This window comes from Eucyclogobius newberryi, unplaced genomic scaffold (genome assembly GCF_026437365.1).
Source record: "Eucyclogobius newberryi isolate DKJ021-1_F unplaced genomic scaffold, fEucNew1.0.hap1 SCAF_2, whole genome shotgun sequence".
NCBI lineage: Eukaryota > Metazoa > Chordata > Actinopteri > Gobiiformes > Gobiidae > Eucyclogobius > Eucyclogobius newberryi.
Genome location: NW_027315834.1, coordinates 48164990 through 48192977, shown reverse-complemented (window position 1 = coordinate 48192977; position 27988 = coordinate 48164990). Strand labels below are relative to the sequence as shown.

Sequence of the window (27988 nt, the reverse complement as noted above, 5' to 3'; positions counted from 1 at the left end):
GCCAGAGCACGGACCAGAGCACGGGCCAGAGCACGGGCCAGAGCACGGGCCAGAGCACGGGCCAGAGCACGGGCCAGAGCACGGGCCAGAGCACGGGCCAGAGCACGGGCCAGAGCACAGAGCGCTTTGTGGTCAAATGGCGCCGCCCTAGTGGAAAATGTCCTGTTTTATAGATGACAAACCTGCCACGCCCTGAACATCACTGATAATAGGGTCTGTATCTGCCCTGGTCCGGGTGGTGCGGCCCCGGCATCTGCCCCTGCGGTAGCGGGGGGCCCTGCATGCGTGGCGGTGGAGGTGGCGGGCCCCTGGGGGCCGGCCACATGCCCGGGCTGAGGCCTCCCTGCTGGGTGAAGGGCGGGCTGAGCGTCCCCTGGTCCTCCCCAAACTGCTGCATGGAGTTGGGGTTGTAGTGGTGCGGCGGCGGAGCGTTGACCGGCGGCGGGGGCCCGCTGTGCTGCGGCGGCGGGTGGTTCATGTACGGCGGCATCTGGCCCATGATGTGCCCGGGCGGCGGCGTGATGGGCGGCGGCGCGTTGCTCATGGGCGGCGGAGCCTGGTTGTACACCATGTGCGGCGTCCCGGTGCCCTGCAGGGGGCGTTAGAGTCACCGTTAGTCACAACTACAGAGTATATCTGACCTCTGACCCCGACACAGAGTTCCACAGTATTTAAACCCTCTTTATCTTTGAACGATTTAAAGGATCTTTCCCAATTCTACAGACATAATACTTTAATTTGAAATGCGCTATTGCTATGACAACGGGCCTTCCACATCCTTTAAATCAGGAAGGAGCCCTTATGGCAGACCCCGCCCCCTCAGTCCGTCAATTGGGACCCCGCCCCCTCAGCCTGTCAATAGAGACCCCGCCCCCTCAGCCTGTCAATAGAGACCCCGCCCCCTCAGTCTATCAATAGAGACCCCGCCCCCTCAGTCCGTCAATCAGGACCCCGTCCCCTCAGCCTGTCAATCAGGACCCCGTCCCCTCAGCCTATCAATCAGGACTCTCAGAACAGCCTGGGCGTGGTTACCTGCGGGTGCTGCATGGGGTGGTTTATGGGTGGAGGCGGTGGCGGAGGCGGTCCAAAGTGCTGCTGCGGCATGAGGTGGTGCGGGTGCGACACGACGGGCGGCTGCGTGGCATAGTCCCCCGGGTGGTGATGGGGCGGGGGCGGCTGGGATGGGCCCGGCGGCATGCCGTCCCTGCCCGCGCCCGAGTCGTCCTGTATCGGCACCGTGATCAGGTTGCTGTGCTTCCGCGTCGTCACCGTGGCGATGCGGAACGTCTCGGGGCCCAGGCCGGCGTTGGGCGGCGGCTGGTCATGCGCGCCCGGGGGCGGCTGGCTGTAGGGGTCGTGGGGGCCGTGCGGGAGGCCGGGCATGTGGTGGTTCTTCTGCAGGTGCGGCGGGGGCACGCGGTAACGGTCCGGGTGGTCGGAGGAGGGCGGCGGCAAGTGCAGGGCGTCCGGACCGCCGCGGGTGGACGACGAGGACGAGGACGAAGAGGAGGACTTGGCGGCGCGGAGGTGGCGGTGGTTGACGTGGGCCTGGAGGTCCCGCTCTGAGAGGTACGTCCGCTTACACCCGGGAACCACCGAACACATCCAGAGAGAACCACGGTGGCACTGCTCAATCCTCTGCACCGGGTCAGAGCAGCTGAACATGGTCAGGCTGAAGGAGGAGAAGAGGAGGAAGGGGAGAGGAGGAGGAGGAGGAGGAGGAGGAGGAGGAGGAGGAGGAGGAGGAGGAGGGGAGGAGAAGGGGAGAGGAGGAGGAGGAGGAGGAGGAAGAGGAGGAGGAGGAGGAAGAGAGGAGGAGGAGGAGGAGGAGGAAGAGAGGAGGAGAAGGGGAGAGGAGGAGGAAGAGAGGAGGAGGAGGAGGAAGAGAGGAGGAGAAGGGGAGAGGAGGAGGAGGAGGAGGAAGAGAGGAGGAGAAGGGGAGAGGAGGAGGAAGAGAGGAGGAAGAGAGGAGGAGGAGGAAGAGAGGAGGAGAAGGGGAGAGGAGGAGGAGGAGGAGGAAGAGAGGAGGAGAAGGGGAGAGGAGGAGGAAGAGAGGAGGAAGAGAGGAGGAGGAGGAAGAGAGGAGGAGAAGGGGAGAGGAGGAGGAGGAGGAGGAAGAGAGGAGGAGAAGGGGAGAGGAGGAGGAAGAGAGGAGGAAGAGAGGAGGAGAAGGGGAGAGGAGGAGGAGGAAGAGAGGAGGAGAAGGGGAGAGGAGGAGGAGGAGGAGGAGGAGGAGGAGGAGGAAGAGAGGAGGAAGGGGAGAGGAGGAAGAGGAAAAGAGGAGGAGGAAAAGGAGGAGGAGGAGGAGGAGGAAGGTAAAAAAAAGTCAGCAAAACTCAGATAAAAATGGAGTTACCGTATTTTCCGGACTATAAGTCATTACATAGTTTGGCCGGGGTGAGACTTATACTCCAGAGCGACTTATATGTGATATTCGTTATTTTCACATGACGACCACAAGAGGGCGCTCTAGGCTCTAAGTGACGCAGAAGAAGAATCTGCACTTCCTCTGGAGTTTGTGGAGTTGTTTAGAAGTGACACAGAGGAAGAAGAATTCAGTGGATTTAGTGATTTGGGGTAAAACTGATGCTTTATTAAACTTGTTAGCATGTTCTTTATGCTATAGTTATCTGAATAACTGTTCATGTTACGTCTCTGTTATTATCAGTTATTATTTTCAAGATGAAATGTCTGTTCTTCGTCTTGATTTTCAAATAAATTTCCCCATAAAATGCTTATGCTCCAGTGCGACTTGTATGTTTTTTTTCTTCTCTACTATGCATTTTTGGCTGGTGCCACTTATACTCCAGAAAATACGGTATCCGCCTGACACGATGACTAATAATCCCCACACACGTCCTGGATCTCACGTTCAACAACAAACGGACTGGACTATTCCACTTTTTGCCTCTGTCGTGATGTTAAGCTCAGGTTAGCGGCTAACGCTAGCGACTCTGTGGCTAACGGTTTATTTAACAGTGCGTTTAAACGTTTCATCTGCTTCGGTTTGTTTTGTCCAGATCTGTCGCTGTCGTTTTCCCGACTCTCGCAATGCATTGTGGTCCAGTGACCAGATTGTCACAGCAAACTACTTTTCAAGGTGCATTGTGGGAAATTTTGTGCATTAGTTTTGCTCCACTACAAAATGGCGTGAGCTCTAAATTGCGCCCTCTGTAGGAAAAGTGAGGACATTCTGACTCTTTTTTGGAGTTTTCAAAGGCCCGTCGCACATTGATGACATCACAGAGGGATTCAGCTCTATTTCCTGTCATTTTAAACACTTACTTTGCAAAATGTCTTCACAAAATGCAACAGAAGTAAAACTAATATTTACCACAGGTTCTAAACCACGACACGGAGTAAAACTTTCCAGAAGACGATTATCAGAACAACTACAAGTCCATTTCACGTGAGACCCGGGTGTGTGTGTATGTGTGTGTGAGACCCGTGTGTGAGACCCGGGTGTGTGTGTGTGTGTGTGAGACCCGGGTGTGTGTGTGTGTGTGTGTGAGACCCGTGTGTGAGACCCGGGTGTGTGTGTGTGTGTGTGAGACCCGGGTGTGTGTGTATGTGTGTGTGAGACCCGTGTGTGAGACCCGGGTGTGTGTGTGTGTGTGTGTGAGACCCGTGTGTGAGACCCGGGTGTGTGTGTGTGTGTGTGAGACCCGGGTGTGTGTGTGTGTGTGTGAGACCCGTGTGTGAGACCCGGGTGTGTGTGTGTGTGTGTGAGACCCGGGTGTGTGTGTGTGTGTGTGTGAGACCCGTGTGTGAGACCCGGGTGTGTGTGTGTGTGTGTGAGACCCGGGTGTGTGTGTATGTGTGTGTGAGACCCGTGTGTGAGACCCGGGTGTGTGTGTGTGTGTGTGTGAGACCCGTGTGTGAGACCCGGGTGTGTGTGTGTGTGTGTGAGACCCGGGTGTGTGTGTGTGTGTGTGAGACCCGTGTGTGAGACCCGGGTGTGTGTGTGTGTGTGTGTGAGACCCGGGTGTGTGTGTATGTGTGTGTGAGACCCGTGTGTGAGACCCGGGTGTGTGTGTGTGTGTGAGACCCGTGTGTGAGACCCGGGTGTGTGTGTGTGTGTGTGTGAGACCCGTGTGTGAGACCCGGGTGTGTGTGTGTGTGTGTGAGACCCGGGTGTGTGTGTGTGTGTGTGAGACCCGTGTGTGTGTGTGACCCGGGTGTGTGTGTATGTGTGTGTGAGACCCGTGTGTGAGACCCGGGTGTGTGTGTGTGTGTGAGACCCGTGTGTGTGTGTGACCCGGGTGTGTGTGTATGTGTGTGTGAGACCCGTGTGTGAGACCCGGGTGTGTGTGTGTGTGTGTGTGTGAGACCCGGGTGTGTGTGTGTGTGTGTGAGACCCGGGTGTGTGTGTGTGTGTGAGACCCGGGTGTGTGTGTGTGTGTGTGAGACCCGTGTGTGTGTGTGTGTGAGACCCGTGTGTGTGTGTGTGACCCGGGTGTGTGTGTATGTGTGTGTGAGATCCGTGTGTGAGACCCGGGTGTGTGTGTGTGTGTGTGTGAGACCCGGGTGTGTGTGTGTGTGTGTGAGACCCGTGTGTGAGACCCGGGTGTGTGTGTGTGTGTGTGAGACCCGGGTGTGTGTGTATGTGTGTGTGAGACCCGTGTGTGAGACCCGGGTGTGTGTGTGTGTGTGTGAGACCCGTGTGTGAGACCCGGGTGTGTGTGTGTGTGTGTGAGACCCGTGTGTGTGTGTGTGACCCGGGTGTGTGTGTGTGTGTGTGAGACCCGTGTGTGAGACCCGGGTGTGTGTGTGTGTGTGTGAGACCCGGGTGTGTGTGTGTGTGTGTGAGACCCGTGTGTGTGTGTGACCCGGGTGTGTGTGTATGTGTGTGTGAGACCCGTGTGTGAGACCCGGGTGTGTGTGTGTGTGTGAGACCCGTGTGTGTGTGTGACCCGGGTGTGTGTGTATGTGTGTGTGAGACCCGTGTGTGAGACCCGGGTGTGTGTGTGTGTGTGTGAGACCCGTGTGTGAGACCCGGGTGTGTGTGTGTGTGTGTGTGAGACCCGTGTGTGAGACCCGGGTGTGTGTGTATGTGTGTGTGAGACCCGTGTGTGAGACCCGGGTGTGTGTGTGTGTGTGTGAGACCCGTGTGTGTGTGTGACCCGGGTGTGTGTGTATGTGTGTGTGAGACCCGTGTGTGAGACCCGGGTGTGTGTGTGTGTGTGTGAGACCCGGGTGTGTGTGTGACCCGGGTGTGTGTGTATGTGTGTGTGAGACCCGTGTGTGAGACCCGGGTGTGTGTGTGTGTGTGTGAGACCCGGGTGTGTGTGTGTGTGTGTGAGACCCGGGTGTGTGTGTGTGTGAGACCCGTGTGTGTGTGTGTGTGTGTGACCCGGGTGTGTGTGTGTGTGAGACCCGTGTGTGTGTGTGTGTGTGACCCGGGTGTGTGTGTGTGTGTGTGACCCGGGTGTGTGTGTGTGTGTGAGACCCGTGTGTGTGTGTGTGTGACCCGGGTGTGTGTGTGTGAGACCCGTGTGTGTGTGTGTGTGTGTGTGTGTGTGTGACCCGGGTGTGTGTGTGTGTGAGAGACCCGGGTGTGTGTGTGTGTGTGACCCGGGTGTGTGTGTGAGAGACCCGTGTGTGTATGTGTGTGTGTGTGAGACCCGGGTGTGTGTGTGTGTGTGTGAGACCCGTGTGTGTGTGTGTGTGAGAGACCCGGGTGTGTGTGTGTGTGTGTGTGTGAGAGACCCGTGTGTGTGTGTGTGTGTGTGCGAGAGACCCGTGTGTGTGTGTGTGTGTGCGAGAGACCCGGGTGTGTGTGTGTGTGTGTGCGAGAGACCCGGGTGTGTGTGTGTGTGTGTGAGAGAGACCCGGGTGTGTGTGTGTGTGTGTGTGTGTGAGAGAGACCCGGGTGTGTGTGTGTGTGTGTGTGAGAGACCCGGGTGTGTGTGTGTGTGTGTGTGTGTGAGAGACCCGGGTGTGTGTGTGTGTGTGAGACCCGTGTGTGTGTGTGTGTGTGTGTGTGACCCGGGTGTGTGTGTGTGTGTGTGTGAGAGACCCGGGTGTGTGTGTGTGTGTGACCCGGGTGTGTGTGTGTGAGACCCGGGTGTGTGTGTGTGTGTGTGAGAGACCCGTGTGTGTGTGTGTGTGTGTGTGTGAGACCCGGGTGTGTGTGTGTGTGTGTGAGACCCGTGTGTGTGTGTGTGTGAGACCCGTGTGTGTGTGTGTGTGAGAGACCCGGGTGTGTGTGTGTGTGTGTGTGTGTGTGAGAGACCCGGGTGTGTGTGTGTGTGTGTGTGTGAGAGAGACCCGTGTGTGTGTGTGTGTGTGTGTGAGAGAGACCCGGGTGTGTGTGTGTGAGAGACCCGTGTGTGTGTGTGTGTGTGTGTGTGAGAGAGACCCGGGTGTGTGTGTGTGTGTGTGAGAGAGACCCGGGTGTGTGTGTGTGTGTGTGAGAGAGACCCGGGTGTGTGTGTGTGTGTGTGTGTGAGAGACCCGGGTGTGTGTGTGTGTGTGTGTGTGTGAGAGACCCGGGTGTGTGTGTGTGTGAGAGAGACCCGGGTGTGTGTGTGTGTGTGTGTGAGAGACCCGTGTGTGTGTGTGTGTGTGAGAGACCCGTGTGTGTGTGTGTGTGTGTGTGTGAGAGAGACCCGGGTGTGTGTGTGTGTGTGTGTGTGAGAGAGACCCGGGTGTGTGTGTGTGTGTGTGTGTGAGAGACCCGGGTGTGTGTGTGTGTGAGAGAGACCCGGGTGTATGTGTGTGTGTGTGTGAGAGACCCGGGTGTGTGTGTGTGTGAGAGAGACCCGGGTGGTGCAGCCTTACCCCGGGCACAGCTTGTCCCCCTTCTTCTCGTGGAGCAGGGCACACTCGTAGCAGAACACGTGTTTACAGGGGATCTGGAGGGAAACGGGTGCAAAGGTCAGCCGCGGGTCACAAACACACGGCATGAACGCGGCGCACGCACCATTCGCCCGTACAGCTGGATCGGCAGCCCACATTTGTCGCAGAAGTGGATGGGCAGCTTGTCCTTCTCTCCGATTAGGTTCAGCTACAAAACACAGGAGCGCGTCAAGTCAAATGCATCTACGCTGAAACGGACGGATGAGAGGCTAAAAGAATCCCCTCGCCACCATCTCTGAGGCGGCGAGGGTCGACACACGCCTGATGTAGCTCAGGTTCTGTCGTGATGATTTCCAGACGTACCTCAAAGTCCCAGAACAGCGGGAGTGGGAATCTCCTCTGGTTTCCATAAACGTCTTTCGCTCCACAGTCGAACCGCTCTTCCTGTTTGAATCCAAAGTTATCTGAAAAACACAAGTTAGGAACATGTTAATGTTCACTCTGGGAGGTGCTTTTGGCAGTCGAGAAGACGACACGACAAAGACTGTGTAGGACTGTGTATAAGTATTTCAAATGACAGTGTAACGATGACTGTGGCACGACACATAGCCATTATTAACATCACGACCAAAACAACGATGAAATCCTCCATTTTCTTTCTTTCTTTCTTGATTTCTTAACACGTTACTTTTTTGAGCCAAAAAGGAGTTCATTTTGCTTCATTGCTACATTTCTATAAACAAGATTATAATTAACCTCATGATCTTGACATGCCTAACTGCATATTTACCTTTCACGTGAACTTGCAAACGGACACACTGCATTTGAAAAGAACTGGTGTTTTAGGACTTTGTTTAGAAGCTTTTCTCATCTTTTCTGTCATCGTTTGAACTCGAACAGATCCGTGGACCAGTCGTCGTGTCCTTAAGCAAGACACTTGACCTCATTCATGCACTCCTGTGCATGAATGAGGTGTGAATGGTTCGGGTGAAAGCATCCAAATTATTATTACGTCTTGTACGACCTGTGGTCTTAATTTACTCATTTTAAAAATGGTATATATTCAAGTTCTAGTGTAAAGGAAGAACAGACTCACTTTCATTTACCCGAGTGTTTCTCAAACTGTGGTACATGTGCTGCTCATGTGGCTGCGTGATTGTTTTTATTATTTTTTTTCTTTTTATATTGCATTTGTTTTTAGCCAACATTTATCATTTTAGATTATTTATTTATAACAATATATATATATATATATATATATATATATATTTTTTTTTTTTTATAATTTAACTATTTGTTTTATTTATTTATCAGGATTTATCACTGGTAGAACAAGTCTATTTAATGTTTTGTGTGCAGCACTTTGGAAACGTTTGAAAAATGTGCTGCGATTATTCACTTCATCTGGAATCCATTTACCGTATTTTCCGGACTATAAGTTGCACCGGCCAAAAAATGCATAATAGAGAAGAAAAAAACACATAAGTCGCACTGGAGCATAAAATGCGGTTGCAAGTGTGAAAATAACAAATAATATCACATATAAGTCGCTCCGGAGTATAATTATAAGTATAAGTCGCACCCCGGCCAAAACTATGAAAAAAGGTGCAATTTATAGTCCGGAAAATACGGTAATCTAATTCTGTCCTTTTTTCTGGATGATATTTTTAAAGCTAAAACACCGACTGAATCCTATTTTAATAATCCTGTTGAAAAGTTCTTGGTGTGAAAAGTCGAAGATCCACTGGTTTATCGTTCAGCGTCGTGTTTTGAAGCCGCCGTAGGTCAGACATCAAACGCGCTTGCCGCGTCTCGCACCGGCGCCACACTCACCGTCCTCGCCGCCTTCGCCCTTGCCCGCTCGACCTCCGGGCCGCGTCGCTCTCGGGGGAGGTTTGCTCCTCAGCGGCGGCTTCGAGATGAGCTTGATCGGGATCCGTCTGCGGACGTCGGGTCCTCCCAGAGTCCCGGAGCCGTCGCTGCCCTGGAGATCGTTGTCTGTGAGGGAAACACCGGGGGACATTTACTGACCGCGACTGGACTGAAGTGACCAAACGAAACGCAGCGTAGAGAAGTAAACGTGGGCGACAGTAAATTCTGATTAAACTTGTGGTTTAAGCTTCATTTGACCGCTGCGTGCGATAAAAAGACCGGGTCATTGTTCTACGCATCGTCTCAGTCCAACACGATCAAACTTGACCAAATACTTCTGTTTTAGCTGTACTTTCAGGGTGTGTACTTTTTACTTCTACTTTTAAGAGCTGAACGGCATTTACACACTTCACTCTGCACGTTATAAATGATGAAAAAGTGTTCTGGCCAAACCTAAAGTTCCAGGATGTAAGACGGGTCAGTCCTCTGGGGGACGCAAGACTTTTATGGGGAAAAAGGAAACACCATTATATTATATATGTTGTATTGGAAGAAAATATCAATCTCCTAGACCAATGTTTGCGTTTTAATGTTAAATTAAATACGTCATTTATGAAATATACTAACAGGAAGTGGTGTTATACTTGTTTCGCATCAAAATAAAAGGAAGACGACATGAAAAGGTTTGGAGACATCTGCTTTAGGTAATGCTCTGTAAACAACTCAATAACCCATGTTTATTGAACTAAACAACCTACAGAGCATGTATTAAGAAACAACTCTAAAAACACCTCAGACTCTCTCAAACGTAAAAACTCCAGGACTCGTTCACAATGTGACTCTGAACTGAATCCCACTTTTAAAACCACCAGTCTTAAATACAAACCTGTCTAACTTACATTTTATTCTACACTTCTGCAGCCATAATTAACTATATTAATCAACACAAATACCCTTTGCATACGAAAAACTGCTTATGAAGAGTTCAGAATGACAGTATAATTGTACAAAACAATATAAACCGGTTTGATGTGTTTTTGTGCGAAAATAACGCGGCTCACGCACCGTCTGCGCTACAGCGGCGCGGATCAGGCTGTTTACGTCTGTGTTTACGACAAAAAAGTGACTCAAACAAGAGCACAGAAGTCACGTGACGAGGCGTAACGCGTTCTGCGGTCAGAAACCCCGAATCAACAAACGTCACATTCTTGAACCGCTCGTGTTTTTTAATCGAAAGCGCTCGTCGATGCTAACGCTGCGTGATGCTAACGAGCTAGCCCGCCGTACGCTAACGGCTTCTTCCGGCTCAGGGGACAGAAACAAACGCGTTCAGCCGCGCGTTCTGCTGCGGGAACAACGCGCGGGGCTCAGTTCGAGAGGCTGCGTGAGTTATCCCGGTGAAGTCTGAGTTTAAAACGGCCTTTTTGGGGCTGTGGCCTGCGCGTCTCTTACCGCTTTGGTCCATGATCCGTGAGCTTCTTCTTCTTCTTCGTCTGCATTTCCGGCAGACTAGACACCGGGCGGCGTGTTGCTGCCCCCTCTGGACATGACAAGAACTGCACGTGACAACAACGGTACGTTCTAATGTTTAAGAGGATGTTTAAGGTCCTCGGGGACAGAAGGGAGCGAGAACAAGATTAGATTAGAAGGTTAGAAAGATTAGAGACTCAAACTCTAAAGTGTCTTTACATTAGAGACTCTGAACAAACTCTAAAGTGTCTTTACATTAGACTCTGAACAAACTCTAAAGTGTCTTTACATTAGACTCTGAACAAACTCTAAAGTGTCTTTACATTAGACTCTGAACAAACTCTAAAGTGTCTTTACATTAGAGACTCTGAATAAACTCTAAAGTGTCTTTACATTAGAGACTCTGAATAAACTCTAAAGTGTCTTTACATTAGAGTCTCTAAACAAACTCTAAAGTGTCTTTATATTAGAGACTCTGAATAAACTCTAAAGTGTCTTTACATTAGAGTCTCTGAACAAACTCTAAAGTGTCTTTACATTAGAGTCTGATCAAACTCTAAAGTGTCTTTGCATTAGAGTCTGAACAAACTCTAAAGTGTCTTTACATTAGAGTCCCTGATCAAACTCTAAAGTGTCTTTCCATTAGAGTCTGATCAAACTCTAAAGTGTCTTTACATTATAACTCTAAAGTGTCTTTACATTATAACTCTAAAGTGTCTTTACATTAGAGTCTGATCAAACTCTAAAGTGTCTTTACATTAGAGTCTGATCAAACTCTAAAGTGTCTTCTTTACATTATAATTCTAAAGTGTCTTTACATTAGAGTCTGATCAAACTCTAAAGTCTCTTCTTTACATTATAACTCTAAAATGTCTTTACATTAGAGTCTGATCAAACTCTAAAGTGTATTCTTTACATTATAACTCTAAAGTGTCTTTACATTAGTCTGATCAAACTCTAAAGTGTCTTTACATTAGAGTCTGATCAAACTCTAAAGTGTCTTCTTTACATTATAACTCTAAAGTGTCTTTACATTAGAGTCTGATCAAACTTTAATGTAAAGACACTTTAGAGTCTGATCAAACTCTAAAGTGTCTTTACATTAGAGTCTGAACAAACTCTAGAGTGTCTTTACATTATAACTCTAACGTGTCTTTACGTTATAACTCTAAAGTGTCTTTATATTAGAGTCTGATCAAACTCTAAAGTGTCTTTACATTAGAGTCTGATCAAACTCTTTAGTGTCTTTACATTAGATTCTGATCAAACTCTAACGTGTCTTTACATTAGAGTCTGATCAAACTCTAACGTGTCTTTACATTAGAGTCTGATCAAACTCTAAAGTGTCTCTACATTAGAGACTCTGATCAAACTCTAAAGTGTCTCTACATTAGAGTCTGATCAAACTCTAAAGTTTCTCTACATTAGAGTCTGATCAAACTCTAAAGGGTCTTTACATTAGAGTCTGATCAAACTCTAAAGTGTCTTTACATTAGAGTCTGAACAAACTCTACATTAGAGTCTGATCAAACTCTAAAGTGTCTTCTTTACATTATAACTCTAAAGTGTCTTTACATTAGAGTTTGATCAAACTCTAAAGTGTCTTCTTTACATTATAACTCTAAAGTGTCTTTACATTAGAGTCTGATCAAACTCTAAAGTGTCTTTATATTAGAGTCTGATCAAACTCTAAAGTGTCTTCTTTACATTCTAACTCTAAAGTGTCTTTACATTAGAGTCTGAACAAACTCTACATTAGAGTCTGATCAAACTCTAAAGTGTCTTCTTTACATTATAACTCTAAAGTGTCTTTACATTAGAGTCTGATCAAACTCTAATGTAGACACTTTAGAGTCTGATCAAACTCTAAAGTGTCTTTACATTAGTCTGATCTTAGTCTGATCAAACTCTAAAGTGTCTCTACATTAGAGACTCTGATCAAACTCTAAAGTGTCTCTACATTAGAGTCTGATCAAACTCTAAAGTTTCTTTACATTAGAGTCTGATCAAACTCTAAAGTGTCTTCTTTACATTATAACTCTTAAGTGTCTTTACATTAGAGTCTGATCAAACTCTAAAGTCTCTTTACATTATAACTCTAAAGTGTCTTTACATTAGAGTCTGATCAAACTCTAAAGTGTATTCTTTACATTATAACTCTAAAGTGTCTTTACATTATAACTATAAAGTGTCTTTACATTAGTCTGATCAAACTCTAAAGTGTCTTTACATTAGAGTCTGATCAAACTCTAAAGTGTCTTCTTTACATTATAACTCTAAAGTGTCTTTACATTAGAGTATGATCAAACTCTATAGTGTCTTTACATTAGAGTCTGATCAAACTCTAAAGTGTCTTTACATTAGAGTCTGATCAAACTCTAAAGTGTCTTTACATTAGATTCTGATCAAACTCTAAAGTGTCTTTACATTAGAGTCTGATCAAACTCTAAAGTGTCTTCTTTACATTATAACTCTAAAGTGTCTTTACATTAGAGTCTGATCAAACTCTAAAGTGTCTTTACATTAGAGTCTGATCAAACTCTAAAGTGTCTTTACATTAGTCTGATCAAACTCTAAAGTGTCTTTACATTATAACTCTAAAGTGTCTTTACATTAGAGTCTGATCAAACTCTAAAGTGTCTTTACATTAGAGTCTGATCAAACTCTAAAGTGTCTTTACATTAGAGTCTGATCAAACTCTAAAGTGTCTTCTTTACATTATAACTCTAAAGTGTCTTTACATTAGAGTCTGATCAAACTCTAAAGTGTCTTTACATTAGAGTCTGATCAAACTCTAAAGTGTCTTTACATTAGTCTGATCAAACTCTAAAGTGTCTTTACATTATAACTCTAAAGTGTCTTTACATTAGAGTCTGATCAAACTCTAAAGTGTCTTCTTTACATTAGAACTGATCAAACTCTAAAGTGTCTTCTTTACATTATAACTCTAAAGTGTCTTTACATTAGAGTCTGATCAAACTCTAAAGTGTCTTCTTTACATTATAACTCTAAAGTGTCTTTACATTAGAGTCTGATCAAACTCTAATGTGTCTTTACATTAGAGTCTGATCAAACTCTATAGATTCTTTACATTAGAGTCTGATCAAACTCTAAAGTGTCTTCTTTACATTATAACTCTAAAGTGTCTTTACATTAGAGTCTGATCAAACTCTAAAGTGTCTTCTTTACATTATAACTCTAAAGTGTCTTTACATTAGAGTCTGATCAAACTCTAAAGTGTCTTCTTTACATTATAACTCTAAAGTGTCTTTACATTAGATTCTGATCAAACTCTAAAGTGTCTTTACATTAGAGTCTGAACAAACTCTACATTAGAGTCTGATCAAACTCTAAAGTGTCTTCTTTACATTATAACTCTAAAGTGTCTTTACATTAGAGTTTGATCAAACTCTAAAGTGTCTTCTTTACATTATAACTCTAAAGTGTCTTTACATTAGAGTCTGATCAAACTCTAAAGTGTCTTTATATTAGAGTCTGATCAAACTCTAAAGTGTCTTCTTTACATTCTAACTCTAAAGTGTCTTTACATTAGATTCTGATCAAACTCTAAAGTGTCTTTACATTAGAGTCTGAACAAACTCTACATTAGAGTCTGATCAAACTCTAAAGTGTCTTCTTTACATTATAACTCTAAAGTGTCTTTACATTAGAGTCTGATCAAACTCTAATGTAGACACTTTAGAGTCTGATCAAACTCTAAAGTGTCTTTACATTAGTCTGATCTTAGTCTGATCAAACTCTAAAGTGTCTCTACATTAGAGACTCTGATCAAACTCTAAAGTGTCTCTACATTAGAGTCTGATCAAACTCTAAAGTTTCTTTACATTAGAGTCTGATCAAACTCTAAAGTGTCTTCTTTACATTATAACTCTAAAGTGTCTTTACATTAGAGTCTGATCAAACTCTAAAGTCTCTTTACATTATAACTCTAAAGTGTCTTTACATTAGAGTCTGATCAAACTCTAAAGTGTATTCTTTACATTATAACTCTAATGTGTCTTTACATTATAACTATAAAGTGTCTTTACATTAGTCTGATCAAACTCTAAAGTGTCTTTACATTAGAGTCTGATCAAACTCTAAAGTGTCTTCTTTACATTATAACTCTAAAGTGTCTTTACATTAGAGTATGATCAAACTCTATAGTGTCTTTACATTAGAGTCTGATCAAACTCTAAAGTGTCTTTACATTAGAGTCTGATCAAACTCTAAAGTGTCTTTACATTAGATTCTGATCAAACTCTAAAGTGTCTTTACATTAGAGTCTGATCAAACTCTAAAGTGTCTTCTTTACATTATAACTCTAAAGTGTCTTTACATTAGAGTCTGATCAAACTCTAAAGTGTCTTTACATTAGAGTCTGATCAAACTCTAAAGTGTCTTTACATTAGTCTGATCAAACTCTAAAGTGTCTTTACATTATAACTCTAAAGTGTCTTTACATTAGAGTCTGATCAAACTCTAAAGTGTCTTTACATTAGAGTCTGATCAAACTCTAAAGTGTCTTTACATTAGAGTCTGATCAAACTCTAAAGTGTCTTTACATTAGAGTCTGATGAAACTCTAAAGTGTCTTTACATTAGTCTGATCAAACTCTAAAGTGTCTTTACATTATAACTCTAAAGTGTCTTTACATTAGAGTCTGATCAAACTCTAAAGTGTCTTTACATTAGAGTCTGATCAAACTCTAAAGTGTCTTCTTTACATTATAACTCTAAAGTGTCTTTACATTAGAGTCTGATCAAACTCTAAAGTGTCTTCTTTACATTATAACTCTAAAGTGTCTTTACATTAGAGTCTGATCAAACTCTTTAGTGTCTTTACATTAGATTCTGATCAAACTCTAACGTGTCTTTACATTAGAGTCTGATCAAACTCTAACGTGTCTTTACATTAGAGTCTGATCAAACTCTAAAGTGTCTCTACATTAGAGACTCTGATCAAACTCTAAAGTGTCTCTACATTAGAGTCTGATCAAACTCTAAAGTTTCTCTACATTAGAGTCTGATCAAACTCTAAAGGGTCTTTACATTATAACTCTAAATAGTCTTTACATTAGTCTGAAAAAAACTCTAAAGTGTCTTTACATTATAACTCTAAAGTGTCTTTACATTATAACTCTAAAGTGTCTTTATATTAGAGTCTGATCAAACTCTAAAGTGTCTTTACATTAGAGTCCGAACAAACTCTAAAGTGTCTTTACATTAGAGTCCCTGATCAAACTCTAAAGTGTCTTTCCATTAGAGTCTGATCAAACTCTAAAGTGTCTTTACATTATAACTCTAAAGTGTCTTTACATTAGAGTCTGATCAAACTCTAAAGTGTCTTTACATTAGAGTCTGATCAAACTCTAAAGTGTCTTTACATTAGAGTCTGATCAAACTCTAAAGTGTCTTCTTTACATTATAACTCTAAAGTGTCTTTACATTGGAGTCTGATCAAACTCTAAAGTGTCTTTACATTAGAGTCTGATCAAACTCTAAAGTGTCTTTACATTAGATTCTGATCAAACTCTAAAGTGTCTTTACATTAGAGTCTGATCAAACTCTAAAGTGTCTTCTTTACATTATAACTCTAAAGTGTCTTTACATTAGAGTCTGATCAAACTCTAAAGTGTCTTTACATTAGAGTCTGATCAAACTCTAAAGTGTCTTTACATTAGTCTGATCAAACTCTAAAGTGTCTTTACATTATAACTCTAAAGTGTCTTTACATTAGAGTCTGATCAAACTCTAAAGTGTCTTTACATTAGAGTCTGATGAAACTCTAAAGTGTCTTTACATTAGTCTGATCAAACTCTAAAGTGTCTTTACATTATAACTCTAAAGTGTCTTTACATTAGAGTCTGATCAAACTCTAAAGTGTCTTTACATTAGAGTCTGATCAAACTCTAAAGTGTCTTCTTTACATTATAACTCTAAAGTGTCTTTACATTAGAGTCTGATCAAACTCTAAAGTGTCTTCTTTACATTATAACTCTAAAGTGTCTTTACATTAGAGTCTGATCAAACTCTAAAGTGTCTTCTTTACATTATAACTCTAAAGTGTCTTTACATTAGAGTCTGATCAAACTCTTTAGTGTCTTTACATTAGAGTCTGATCAAACTCTAACGTGTCTTTACATTAGAGTCTGATCAAACTCTAACGTGTCTTTACATTAGAGTCTGATCAAACTCTAAAGTGTCTCTACATTAGAGACTCTGATCAAACTCTAAAGTGTCTCTACATTAGAGTCTGATCAAACTCTAAAGTTTCTCTACATTAGAGTCTGATCAAACTCTAAAGGGTCTTTACATTATAACTCTAAATAGTCTTTACATTAGTCTGAAAAAAACTCTAAAGTGTCTTTACATTATAACTCTAAAGTGTCTTTACATTAGAGTCTGATCAAACTCTTAAGTGTCTTTACATTATAACTCTAAAGTGTCTTTACATTATAACTCTAAAGTGTCTTTATATTAGAGTCTGATCAAACTCTAAAGTGTCTTTACATTAGAGTCCGAACAAACTCTAAAGTGTCTTTACATTAGAGTCCCTGATCAAACTCTAAAGTGTCTTTCCATTAGAGTCTGATCAAACTCTAAAGTGTCTTTACATTATAACTCTAAAGTGTCTTTACATTAGAGTCTGATCAAACTCTAAAGTGTCTTTACATTAGAGTCTGATCAAACTCTAAAGTGTCTTTACATTAGTCTGATCAAACTCTAAAGTGTCTTCTTTACATTAGAGTCTGATCAAACTCTAAAGTGTCTTTACATTAGAGTCTGATCAAACTCTAAAGTGTCTTCTTTACATTATAACTCTAAAGTGTCTTTACATTAGAGTCTGATCAAACTCTAAAGTGTCTTATTTACATTATAACTCTAAAGTGTCTTTACATTAGAGTCTGATCAAACTCTAAAGTGTCTTCTTTACATTATAACTCTAAAGTGTCTTTACATTAGAGTCTGATCAAACTCTAATGTGTCTTTACATTAGAGTCTGATCAAACTCTATAGATTCTTTACATTAGAGTCTGATCAAACTCTAAAGTGTCTTTACATTATAACTCTAAAGTGTCTTTACATTAGATTCTGATCAAACTCTAAAGTGTCTTACATTAGAGTCTGAACAAACTCTACATTAGAGTCTGATCAAACTCTAAAGTGTCTTCTTTACATTATAACTCTAAAGTGTCTTTACATCAGAGTCTGATCAAACTCTAATGTAGACACTTTAGAGTCTGATCAAACTCTAAAGTGTCTTTACATTAGTCTGATCTTAGTCTGATCAAACTCTAAAGTGTCTCTACATTAGAGACTCTGATCAAACTCTAAAGTGTCTCTACATTAGAGTCTGATCAAACTCTAAAGTTTCTTTACATTAGAGTCTGATCAAACTCTAAAGTGTCTTCTTTACATTATAACTCTAAAGTGTCTTTACATTAGAGTCTGATCAAACTCTAAAGTCTCTTTACATTATAACTCTAAAGTGTCTTTACATTAGAGTCTGATCAAACTCTAAAGTGTATTCTTTACATTATAACTCTAAAGTGTCTTTACATTATAACTATAAAGTGTCTTTACATTAGTCTGATCAAACTCTAAAGTGTCTTTACATTAGTCTGATCAAACTCTAAAGTGTCTTCTTTACATTATAACTCTAAAGTGTCTTTACATTAGAGTCTGATCAAACTCTAAATTGTCTTTACATTAGTCTGATCAAACTCTAAAGTGTCTTTACATTAGTCTGATCAAACTCTAAAGTGCCTTCTTTACATTATAACTCTAAAGTGTCTTTACATTAGAGACTCTGATCAAACTCTAAAGTGTCTTTACATTAGAGACTCTGATCAAACTCTAAAGTGTCTCTACATTAGAGTCTGATCAAACTCTAAAGTTTCTTTACATTAGAGTCTGATCAAACTCTAAAGTGTCTTCTTTACATTATAACTCTAAAGTGTCTTTACATTAGAGTCTGATCAAACGCTAAAGTGTCTTTACATTAGATTCTGATCAAACTCTAAAGTGTCTTTACATTAGAGTCTGATCAAACTCTAAAGTGTCTTCTTTACATTATAACTCTAAAGTGTCTTTACATTAGAGTCTGATCAAACGCTAAAGTGTCTTTACATTAGAGTCTGATCAAACTCTAAAGTGTCTTCTTTACATTATAACTCTAAAGTGTCTTTACATTAGAGTCTGATCAAACTCTAAAGTGTCTTTACATTAGAGTCTGATCAAACTCTAAAGTGTCTTTACATTAGTCTGATCAAACTCTAAAGTGTCTTTACATTATAACTCTAAAGTGTCTTTACATTAGAGTCTGATCAAACTCTAAAGTGTCTTTACATTAGTCTGATCAAACTCTAAAGTGTCTTTACATTATAACTCTAAAGTGTCTTTACATTAGAGTCTGATCAAACTCTAAAGTGTCTTTACATTAGAGTCTGATCAAACTCTAAAGTTTCTTCTTTACATTATAACTCTAAAGTGTCTTTACATTAGAGTCTGATCAAACTCTAAAGTGTCTTCTTTACATTATAACTCTAAAGTGTCTTTACATTAGAGTCTGATCAAACTCTAACGTGTCTTTACATTAGAGTCTGATCAAACTCTAACGTGTCTTTACATTAGAGTCTGATCAAACTCTAAAGTGTCTTCTTTACATTATAACTCTAAAGTGTCTCTACATTAGAGACTCTGATCAAACTCTAAAGTGTCTCTACATTAGAGTCTGATCAAACTCTAAAGGGTCTTTACATTATAACTCTAAATAGTCTTTACATTAGTCTGAAAAAAACTCTAAAGTGTCTTTACATTATAACTCTAAAGTGTCTTTACATTAGAGTCTGATCAAACTCTTAAGTGTCTTTACATTATAACTCTAAAGTGTCTTTACATTATAACTCTAAAGTGTCTTTATATTAGAGTCTGATCAAACTCTAAAGTGTCTTTACATTAGAGTCCGAACAAACTCTAAAGTGTCTTTACATTAGAGTCTGATCAAACTCTAAAGTGTCTTTACATTATAACTCTAAAGTGTCTTTACATTAGAGTCTGATCAAACTCTAAAGTGTCTTCTTTACATTATAACTCTAAAGTGTCTTTACATTAGAGTCTGATCAAACTCTAAAGTGTCTTCTTTACATTATAACTCTAAAGTGTCTTTACATTATAACTCTAAAGTGTCTTTACATTAGAGTCTGATCAAACTCTAAAGTGTCTTTACATTAGAGTCTGATCAAACTCTAAAGTGTCTTCTTTACATTATAACTCTAAAGTGTCTTTACATTAGAGTCTGATCAAACTCTAAAGTGTCTTCTTTACATTATAACTCTAAAGTGTCTTTACATTAGAGTCTGATCAAACTCTAAAGTGTCTTCTTTACATTATAACTCTAAAGTGTCTTTACATTAGAGTCTGATCAAACTCTTTAGTGTCTTTACATTAGAGTCTGATCAAACTCTAACGTGTCTTTACATTAGAGTCTGATCAAACTCTAACGTGTCTTTACATTAGAGTCTGATCAAACTCTAAAGTGTCTCTACATTAGAGACTCTGATCAAACTCTAAAGTGTCTCTACATTAGAGTCTGATCAAACTCTAAAGTTTCTCTACATTAGAGTCTGATCAAACTCTAAAGGGTCTTTACATTATAACTCTAAATAGTCTTTACATTAGTCTGAAAAAAACTCTAAAGTGTCTTTACATTATAACTCTAAAGTGTCTTTACATTAGAGTCTGATCAAACTCTTAAGTGTCTTTACATTATAACTCTAAAGTGTCTTTACATTATAACTCTAAAGTGTCTTTATATTAGAGTCTGATCAAACTCTAAAGTGTCTTTACATTAGAGTCCGAACAAACTCTAAAGTGTCTTTACATTAGAGTCCCTGATCAAACTCTAAAGTGTCTTTCCATTAGAGTCTGATCAAACTCTAAAGTGTCTTTACATTATAACTCTAAAGTGTCTTTACATTAGAGTCTGATCAAACTCTAAAGTGTCTTTACATTAGAGTCTGATCAAACTCTAAAGTGTCTTTACATTAGTCTGATCAAACTCTAAAGTGTCTTCTTTACATTAGAGTCTGATCAAACTCTAAAGTGTCTTTACATTAGAGTCTGATCAAACTCTAAAGTGTCTTCTTTACATTATAACTCTAAAGTGTCTTTACATTAGAGTCTGATCAAACTCTAAAGTGTCTTATTTACATTATAACTCTAAAGTGTCTTTACATTAGAGTCTGATCAAACTCTAAAGTGTCTTCTTTACATTATAACTCTAAAGTGTCTTTACATTAGAGTCTGATCAAACTCTAATGTGTCTTTACATTAGAGTCTGATCAAACTCTATAGATTCTTTACATTAGAGTCTGATCAAACTCTAAAGTGTCTTTACATTATAACTCTAAAGTGTCTTTACATTAGATTCTGATCAAACTCTAAAGTGTCTTTACATTAGAGTCTGAACAAACTCTACATTAGAGTCTGATCAAACTCTAAAGTGTCTTCTTTACATTATAACTCTAAAGTGTCTTTACATTAGAGTCTGATCAAACTCTAATGTAGACACTTTAGAGTCTGATCAAACTCTAAAGTGTCTTTACATTAGTCTGATCTTAGTCTGATCAAACTCTAAAGTGTCTCTACATTAGAGACTCTGATCAAACTCTAAAGTGTCTCTACATTAGAGTCTGATCAAACTCTAAAGTTTCTTTACATTAGAGTCTGATCAAACTCTAAAGTGTCTTCTTTACATTATAACTCTAAAGTGTCTTTACATTAGAGTCTGATCAAACTCTAAAGTCTCTTTACATTATAACTCTAAAGTGTCTTTACATTAGAGTCTGATCAAACTCTAAAGTGTATTCTTTACATTATAACTCTAAAGTGTCTTTACATTATAACTATAAAGTGTCTTTACATTAGTCTGATCAAACTCTAAAGTGTCTTTACATTAGTCTGATCAAACTCTAAAGTGTCTTCTTTACATTATAACTCTAAAGTGTCTTTACATTAGAGTCTGATCAAACTCTAAATTGTCTTTACATTAGTCTGATCAAACTCTAAAGTGTCTTTACATTAGTCTGATCAAACTCTAAAGTGCCTTCTTTACATTATAACTCTAAAGTGTCTTTACATTAGAGACTCTGATCAAACTCTAAAGTGTCTTTACATTAGAGACTCTGATCAAACTCTAAAGTGTCTCTACATTAGAGTCTGATCAAACTCTAAAGTTTCTTTACATTAGAGTCTGATCAAACTCTAAAGTGTCTTCTTTACATTATAACTCTAAAGTGTCTTTACATTAGAGTCTGATCAAACGCTAAAGTGTCTTTACATTAGATTCTGATCAAACTCTAAAGTGTCTTTACATTAGAGTCTGATCAAACTCTAAAGTGTCTTCTTTACATTATAACTCTAAAGTGTCTTTACATTAGAGTCTGATCAAACGCTAAAGTGTCTTTACATTAGATTCTGATCAAACTCTAAAGTGTCTTTACATTAGAGTCTGATCAAACTCTAAAGTGTCTTCTTTACATTATAACTCTAAAGTGTCTTTACATTAGAGTCTGATCAAACTCTAAAGTGTCTTTACATTAGAGTCTGATCAAACTCTAAAGTGTCTTTACATTAGTCTGATCAAACTCTAAAGTGTCTTTACATTATAACTCTAAAGTGTCTTTACATTAGAGTCTGATCAAACTCTAAAGTGTCTTTACATTAGTCTGATCAAACTCTAAAGTGTCTTTACATTATAACTCTAAAGTGTCTTTACATTAGAGTCTGATCAAACTCTAAAGTGTCTTTACATTAGAGTCTGATCAAACTCTAAAGTGTCTTCTTTACATTATAACTCTAAAGTGTCTTTACATTAGAGTCTGATCAAACTCTAAAGTGTCTTCTTTACATTATAACTCTAAAGTGTCTTTACATTAGAGTCTGATCAAACTCTATAGTGTCTTTACATTAGAGTCTGATCAAACTCTAACGTGTCTTTACATTAGAGTCTGATCAAACTCTAACGTGTCTTTACATTAGAGTCTGATCAAACTCTAAAGTGTCTTCTTTACATTATAACTCTAAAGTGTCTCTACATTAGAGACTCTGATCAAACTCTAAAGTGTCTCTACATTAGAGTCTGATCAAACTCTAAAGGGTCTTTACATTATAACTCTAAATAGTCTTTACATTAGTCTGAAAAAAACTCTAAAGTGTCTTTACATTATAACTCTAAAGTGTCTTTACATTAGAGTCTGATCAAACTCTTAAGTGTCTTTACATTATAACTCTAAAGTGTCTTTACATTATAACTCTAAAGTGTCTTTATATTAGAGTCTGATCAAACTCTAAAGTGTCTTTACATTAGAGTCCGAACAAACTCTAAAGTGTCTTTACATTAGAGTCTGATCAAACTCTAAAGTGTCTTTACATTATAACTCTAAAGTGTCTTTACATTAGAGTCTGATCAAACTCTAAAGTGTCTTCTTTACATTATAACTCTAAAGTGTCTTTACATTAGAGTCTGATCAAACTCTAAAGTGTCTTCTTTACATTATAACTCTAAAGTGTCTTTACATTATAACTCTAAAGTGTCTTTACATTAGATGCTGATCAAACTCTAAAGTGTCTTTACATTAGAGTCTGATCAAACTCTAAAGTGTCTTCTTTACATTATAACTCTAAAGTGTCTTTACATTAGAGTCTGAACAAACTCTAAAGTGTCTTTACATTAGAGTCTGAACACACTCTAAAGTGTCTTTACATTAGAGTCTGAACAAACTCTAAAGTGTCTTTACATTAGAGTCCCTGATCAAACTCTAAACTGTCTTTCCATTAGTCTGATCAAACTCTAAAGTGTCTTTACATTATAACTCTAAAGTGTCTTTACATTAGAGTCTGATCAAACTCTAAAGTGTCTTTACATTAGTCTGTTCAAACTCTAAAGTGTCTTCTTTACATTATAACTCTAAAGTGTCTTTACATTAGATTCTGATCAAACTCTAAAGTGTCTTTACATTAGAGTCTGAACAAACTCTACATTAGAGTCTGATCAAACTCTAAAGTGTCTTTACATTAGAGTCTGATCAAACTCTAAAGTGTCTTTACATTAGTCTGATCAAACTCTAAAGTGTCTTTACATTATAACTCTAAAGTGTCTTTACATTAGAGTCTGATCAAACTCTAAAGTGTCTTTACATTAGAGTCTGATCAAACTCTAAAGTGTCTTTACATTAGAGTCTGATGAAACTCTAAAGTGTCTTTACATTAGTCTGATCAAACTCTAAAGTGTCTTTACATTATAACTCTAAAGTGTCTTTACATTAGAGTCTGATCAAACTCTAAAGTGTCTTTACATTAGAGTCTGATCAAACTCTAAAGTGTCTTTACATTAGAGTCTGATCAAACTCTAAAGTGTCTTCTTTACATTATAACTCTAAAGTGTCTTTACATTAGAGTCTGATCAAACTCTAAAGTGTCTTTACATTAGAGTCTGATCAAACTCTATAGTGTCTTTACATTAGAGTCTGATCAAACTCTAACGTGTCTTTACATTAGAGTCATATCAAACTCTAAAGTGTCTTCTTTACATTATAACTCTAAAGTGTCTTTACATTAGAGTCTGATCAAACTCTAAAGTGTCTTCTTTACATTATAACTCTAAAGTGTCTTTACATTAGAGTCTGATCAAACTCTAAAGTGTCTTTATATTAGAGTCTGATCAAACTCTAAAGTGTCTTCTTTACATTATAACTCTAAAGTGTCTTTACATTAGATTCTGATCAAACTCTAAAGTGTCTTTACATTAGAGTCTGAACAAACTCTACATTAGAGTCTGATCAAACTCTAAAGTGTCTTCTTTACATTATAACTCTAAAGTGTCTTTACATTAGAGTCTGATCAAACTCTAATGTAGACACTTTAGAGTCTGATCAAACTCTAAAGTGTCTTTACATTAGTCTGATCTTAGTCTGATCAAACTCTAAAGTGTCTCTACATTAGAGACTCTGATCAAACTCTAAAGTGTCTCTACATTAGAGTCTGATCAAACTCTAAAGTTTCTTTACATTAGAGTCTGATCAAACTCTAAAGTGTCTTCTTTACATTATAACTCTAAAGTGTCTTTACATTAGAGTCTGATCAAACTCTAAAGTCTCTTTACATTATAACTCTAAAGTGTCTTTACATTAGAGTCTGATCAAACTCTAAAGTGTATTCTTTACATTATAACTCTAAAGTGTCTTTACATTATAACTATAAAGTGTCTTTACATTAGTCTGATCAGACTCTAAAGTGTCTTCTTTACATTATAACTCTAAAGTGTCTTTACATTAGAGTCTGATCAAACTCTAAATTGTCTTTACATTAGTCTGATCAAACTCTAAAGTGTCTTCACATTAGTCTGATCAAACTCTAAAGTGCCTTCTTTACATTATAACTCTAAAGTGTCTTTACATTAGAGTCTGATCAAACTCTAAAGTGTCTTCTTTACATTATAACTCTAAAGTGTCTTTACATTAGAGTCTGATCAAACGCTAAAGTGTCTTTACATTAGAGTCTGATCAAACTCTAAAGTGTCTTCTTTACATTATAACTCTAAAGTGTCTTTACATTAGAGTATGATCAAACTCTATAGTGTCTTTACATTAGAGTCTGATCAAACTCTAAAGTGTCTTTACATTAGAGTCTGATCAAACTCTAAAGTGTCTTTACATTAGATTCTGATCAAACTCTAAAGTGTCTTTACATTAGAGTCTGATCAAACTCTAAAGTGTCTTCTTTACATTATAACTCTAAAGTGTCTTTACATTAGAGTCTGATCAAACTCTAAAGTGTCTTTACATTAGAGTCTGATCAAACTCTAAAGTGTCTTTACATTAGTCTGATCAAACTCTAAAGTGTCTTTACATTATAACTCTAAAGTGTCTTTACATTAGAGTCTGATCAAACTCTAAAGTGTCTTTACATTAGAGTCTGATCAAACTCTAAAGTGTCTTTACATTAGAGTCTGATCAAACTCTAAAGTGTCTTTACATTAGAGTCTGATGAAACTCTAAAGTGTCTTTACATTAGTCTGATCAAACTCTAAAGTGTCTTTACATTATAACTCTAAAGTGTCTTTACATTAGAGTCTGATCAAACTCTAAAGTGTCTTTACATTAGAGTCTGATCAAACTCTAAAGTGTCTTCTTTACATTATAACTCTAAAGTGTCTTTACATTAGAGTCTGATCAAACTCTAAAGTGTCTTCTTTACATTATAACTCTAAAGTGTCTTTACATTAGAGTCTGATCAAACTCTAAAGTGTCTTCTTTACATTATAACTCTAAAGTGTCTTTACATTAGAGTCTGATCAAACTCTATAGTGTCTTTACATTAGAGTCTGATCAAACTCTAACGTGTCTTTACATTAGAGTCTGATCAAACTCTAACGTGTCTTTACATTAGAGTCTGATCAAACTCTAAAGTGTCTTCTTTACATTATAACTCTAAAGTGTCTCTACATTAGAGACTCTGATCAAACTCTAAAGTTTCTCTACATTAGAGTCTGATCAAACTCTAAAGGGTCTTTACATTATAACTCTAAATAGTCTTTACATTAGTCTGAAAAAAACTCTAAAGTGTCTTTACATTATAACTCTAAAGTGTCTTTACATTAGAGTCTGATCAAACTCTTAAGTGTCTTTACATTATAACTCTAAAGTGTCTTTACATTATAACTCTAAAGTGTCTTTATATTAGAGTCTGATCAAACTCTAAAGTGTCTTTACATTAGAGTCCGAACAAACTCTAAAGTGTCTTTACATTAGAGTCCCTGATCAAACTCTAAAGTGTCTTTCCATTAGAGTCTGATCAAACTCTAAAGTGTCTTTACATTATAACTCTAAAGTGTCTTTACATTAGAGTCTGATCAAACTCTAAAGTGTCTTCTTTACATTATAACTCTAAAGTGTCTTTACATTAGAGTCTGATCAAACTCTAAAGTGTCTTCTTTACATTATAAATCTAAAGTGTCTTTACATTATAACTCTAAAGTGTCTTTACATTAGATGCTGATCAAACTCTAAAGTGTCTTCTTTACATTATAACTCTAAAGTGTCTTTACATTAGAGTCTGAACAAACTCTAAAGTGTCTTTACATTAGAGTCTGAACACACTCTAAAGTGTCTTTACATTAGAGTCTGAACAAACTCTAAAGTGTCTTTACATTAGAGTCCCTGATCAAACTCTAAACTGTCTTTCCATTAGTCTGATCAAACTCTAAAGTGTCTTTACATTATAACTCTAAAGTGTCTTTACATTAGAGTCTGATCAAACTCTAAAGTGTCTTTACATTAGTCTGTTCAAACTCTAAAGTGTCTTCTTTACATTATAACTCTAAAGTGTCTTTACATTAGATTCTGATCAAACTCTAAAGTGTCTTTACATTAGAGTCTGAACAAACTCTACATTAGAGTCTGATCAAACTCTAAAGTGTCTTTACATTAGAGTCTGATCAAACTCTAAAGTGTCTTTACATTAGTCTGATCAAACTCTAAAGTGTCTTTACATTATAACTCTAAAGTGTCTTTACATTAGAGTCTGATCAAACTCTAAAGTGTCTTTACATTAGAGTCTGATAAAACTCTAAAGTGTCTTTACATTAGAGTCTGATGAAACTCTAAAGTGTCTTTACATTAGTCTGATCAAACTCTAAAGTGTCTTTACATTATAACTCTAAAGTGTCTTTACATTAGAGTCTGATCAAACTCTAAAGTGTCTTTACATTAGAGTCTGATCAAACTCTAAAGTGTCTTTACATTAGAGTCTGATCAAACTCTAAAGTGTCTTCTTTACATTATAACTCTAAAGTGTCTTTACATTAGAGTCTGATCAAACTCTAAAGTGTCTACTTTACATTATAACTCTAAAGTGTCTTTACATTAGAGTCTGATCAAACTCTAAAGTGTCTTTACATTAGAGTCTGATCAAACTCTATAGTGTCTTTACATTAGAGTCTGATCAAACTCTAACGTGTCTTTACATTAGAGTCATATCAAACTCTAAAGTGTCTTCTTTACATTATAACTCTAAAGTGTCTTTACATTAGATTCTGATCAAACTCTAAAGTGTCTTTACATTAGAGTCTGAACAAACTCTACATTAGAGTCTGATCAAACTCTAAAGTGTCTTCTTTACATTATAACTCTAAAGTGTCTTTACATTATAACTTTAAAGTGTCTTTACATTAGAGTCTGATCAAACTCTAAAGTGTCTTCTTTACATTATAACTCTAAAGTGTCTTTACATTAGAGTCTGATCAAACTCTAAAGTGTCTTTATATTAGAGTCTGATCAAACTCTAAAGTGTCTTCTTTACATTATAACTCTAAAGTGTCTTTACATTAGAGTCTGAACAAACTCTACATTAGAGTCTGATCAAACTCTAAAGTGTCTTCTTTACATTATAACTCTAAAGTGTCTTTACATTAGAGTCTGATCAAACTCTAATGTAGACACTTTAGAGTCTGATCAAACTCTAAAGTGTCTTTACATTAGTCTGATCTTAGTCTGATCAAACTCTAAAGTGTCTCTACATTAGAGACTCTGATCAAACTCTAAAGTGTCTCTACATTAGAGTCTGATCAAACTCTAAAGTTTCTTTACATTAGAGTCTGATCAAACTCTAAAGTGTCTTCTTTACATTATAACTCTAAAGTGTCTTTACATTAGAGTCTGATCAAACTCTAAAGTCTCTTTACATTATAACTCTAAAGTGTCTTTACATTAGAGTCTGATCAAACTCTAAAGTGTATTCTTTACATTATAACTATAAAGTGTCTTTACATTATAACTCTAAAG

The 27988-nt window shown here is 38.8% G+C and overlaps 1 protein-coding gene across 1 annotated transcript; it reads right to left on the bottom strand.

Moving 5' to 3' along the window:
• Positions 1-38: 38 nt before the first annotated feature.
• Positions 39-10208, bottom strand: cbll1 (Cbl proto-oncogene-like 1, E3 ubiquitin protein ligase). The gene is made up of 7 exons (XM_072453306.1): positions 10126-10208; positions 8635-8799; positions 7165-7265; positions 6926-7009; positions 6784-6857; positions 1033-1672; positions 39-589 (listed from the first exon to the last, which is right to left on the bottom strand). The coding sequence occupies exons 1-7, from the start codon at positions 10136-10138 to the stop codon at positions 200-202; spliced, it is 1467 nt and encodes a 488-aa protein (XP_072309407.1). The 5' UTR covers positions 10139-10208; the 3' UTR covers positions 39-199.
• Positions 10209-27988: the final 17780 nt, after the last annotated feature.

Coding starts and splice junctions, on each gene's coding strand:
- cbll1 (XM_072453306.1), bottom strand. Junction 7,266..8,634: donor GGGCGAAGGCGGCGAGGACG/GTGAGTGTGGCG, acceptor TGTGTTTTTCAG/ATAACTTTGGATTCAAACAG. Junction 7,010..7,164: donor CGCTGTTCTGGGACTTTGAG/GTACGTCTGGAA, acceptor TGTGTTTTGTAG/CTGAACCTAATCGGAGAGAA.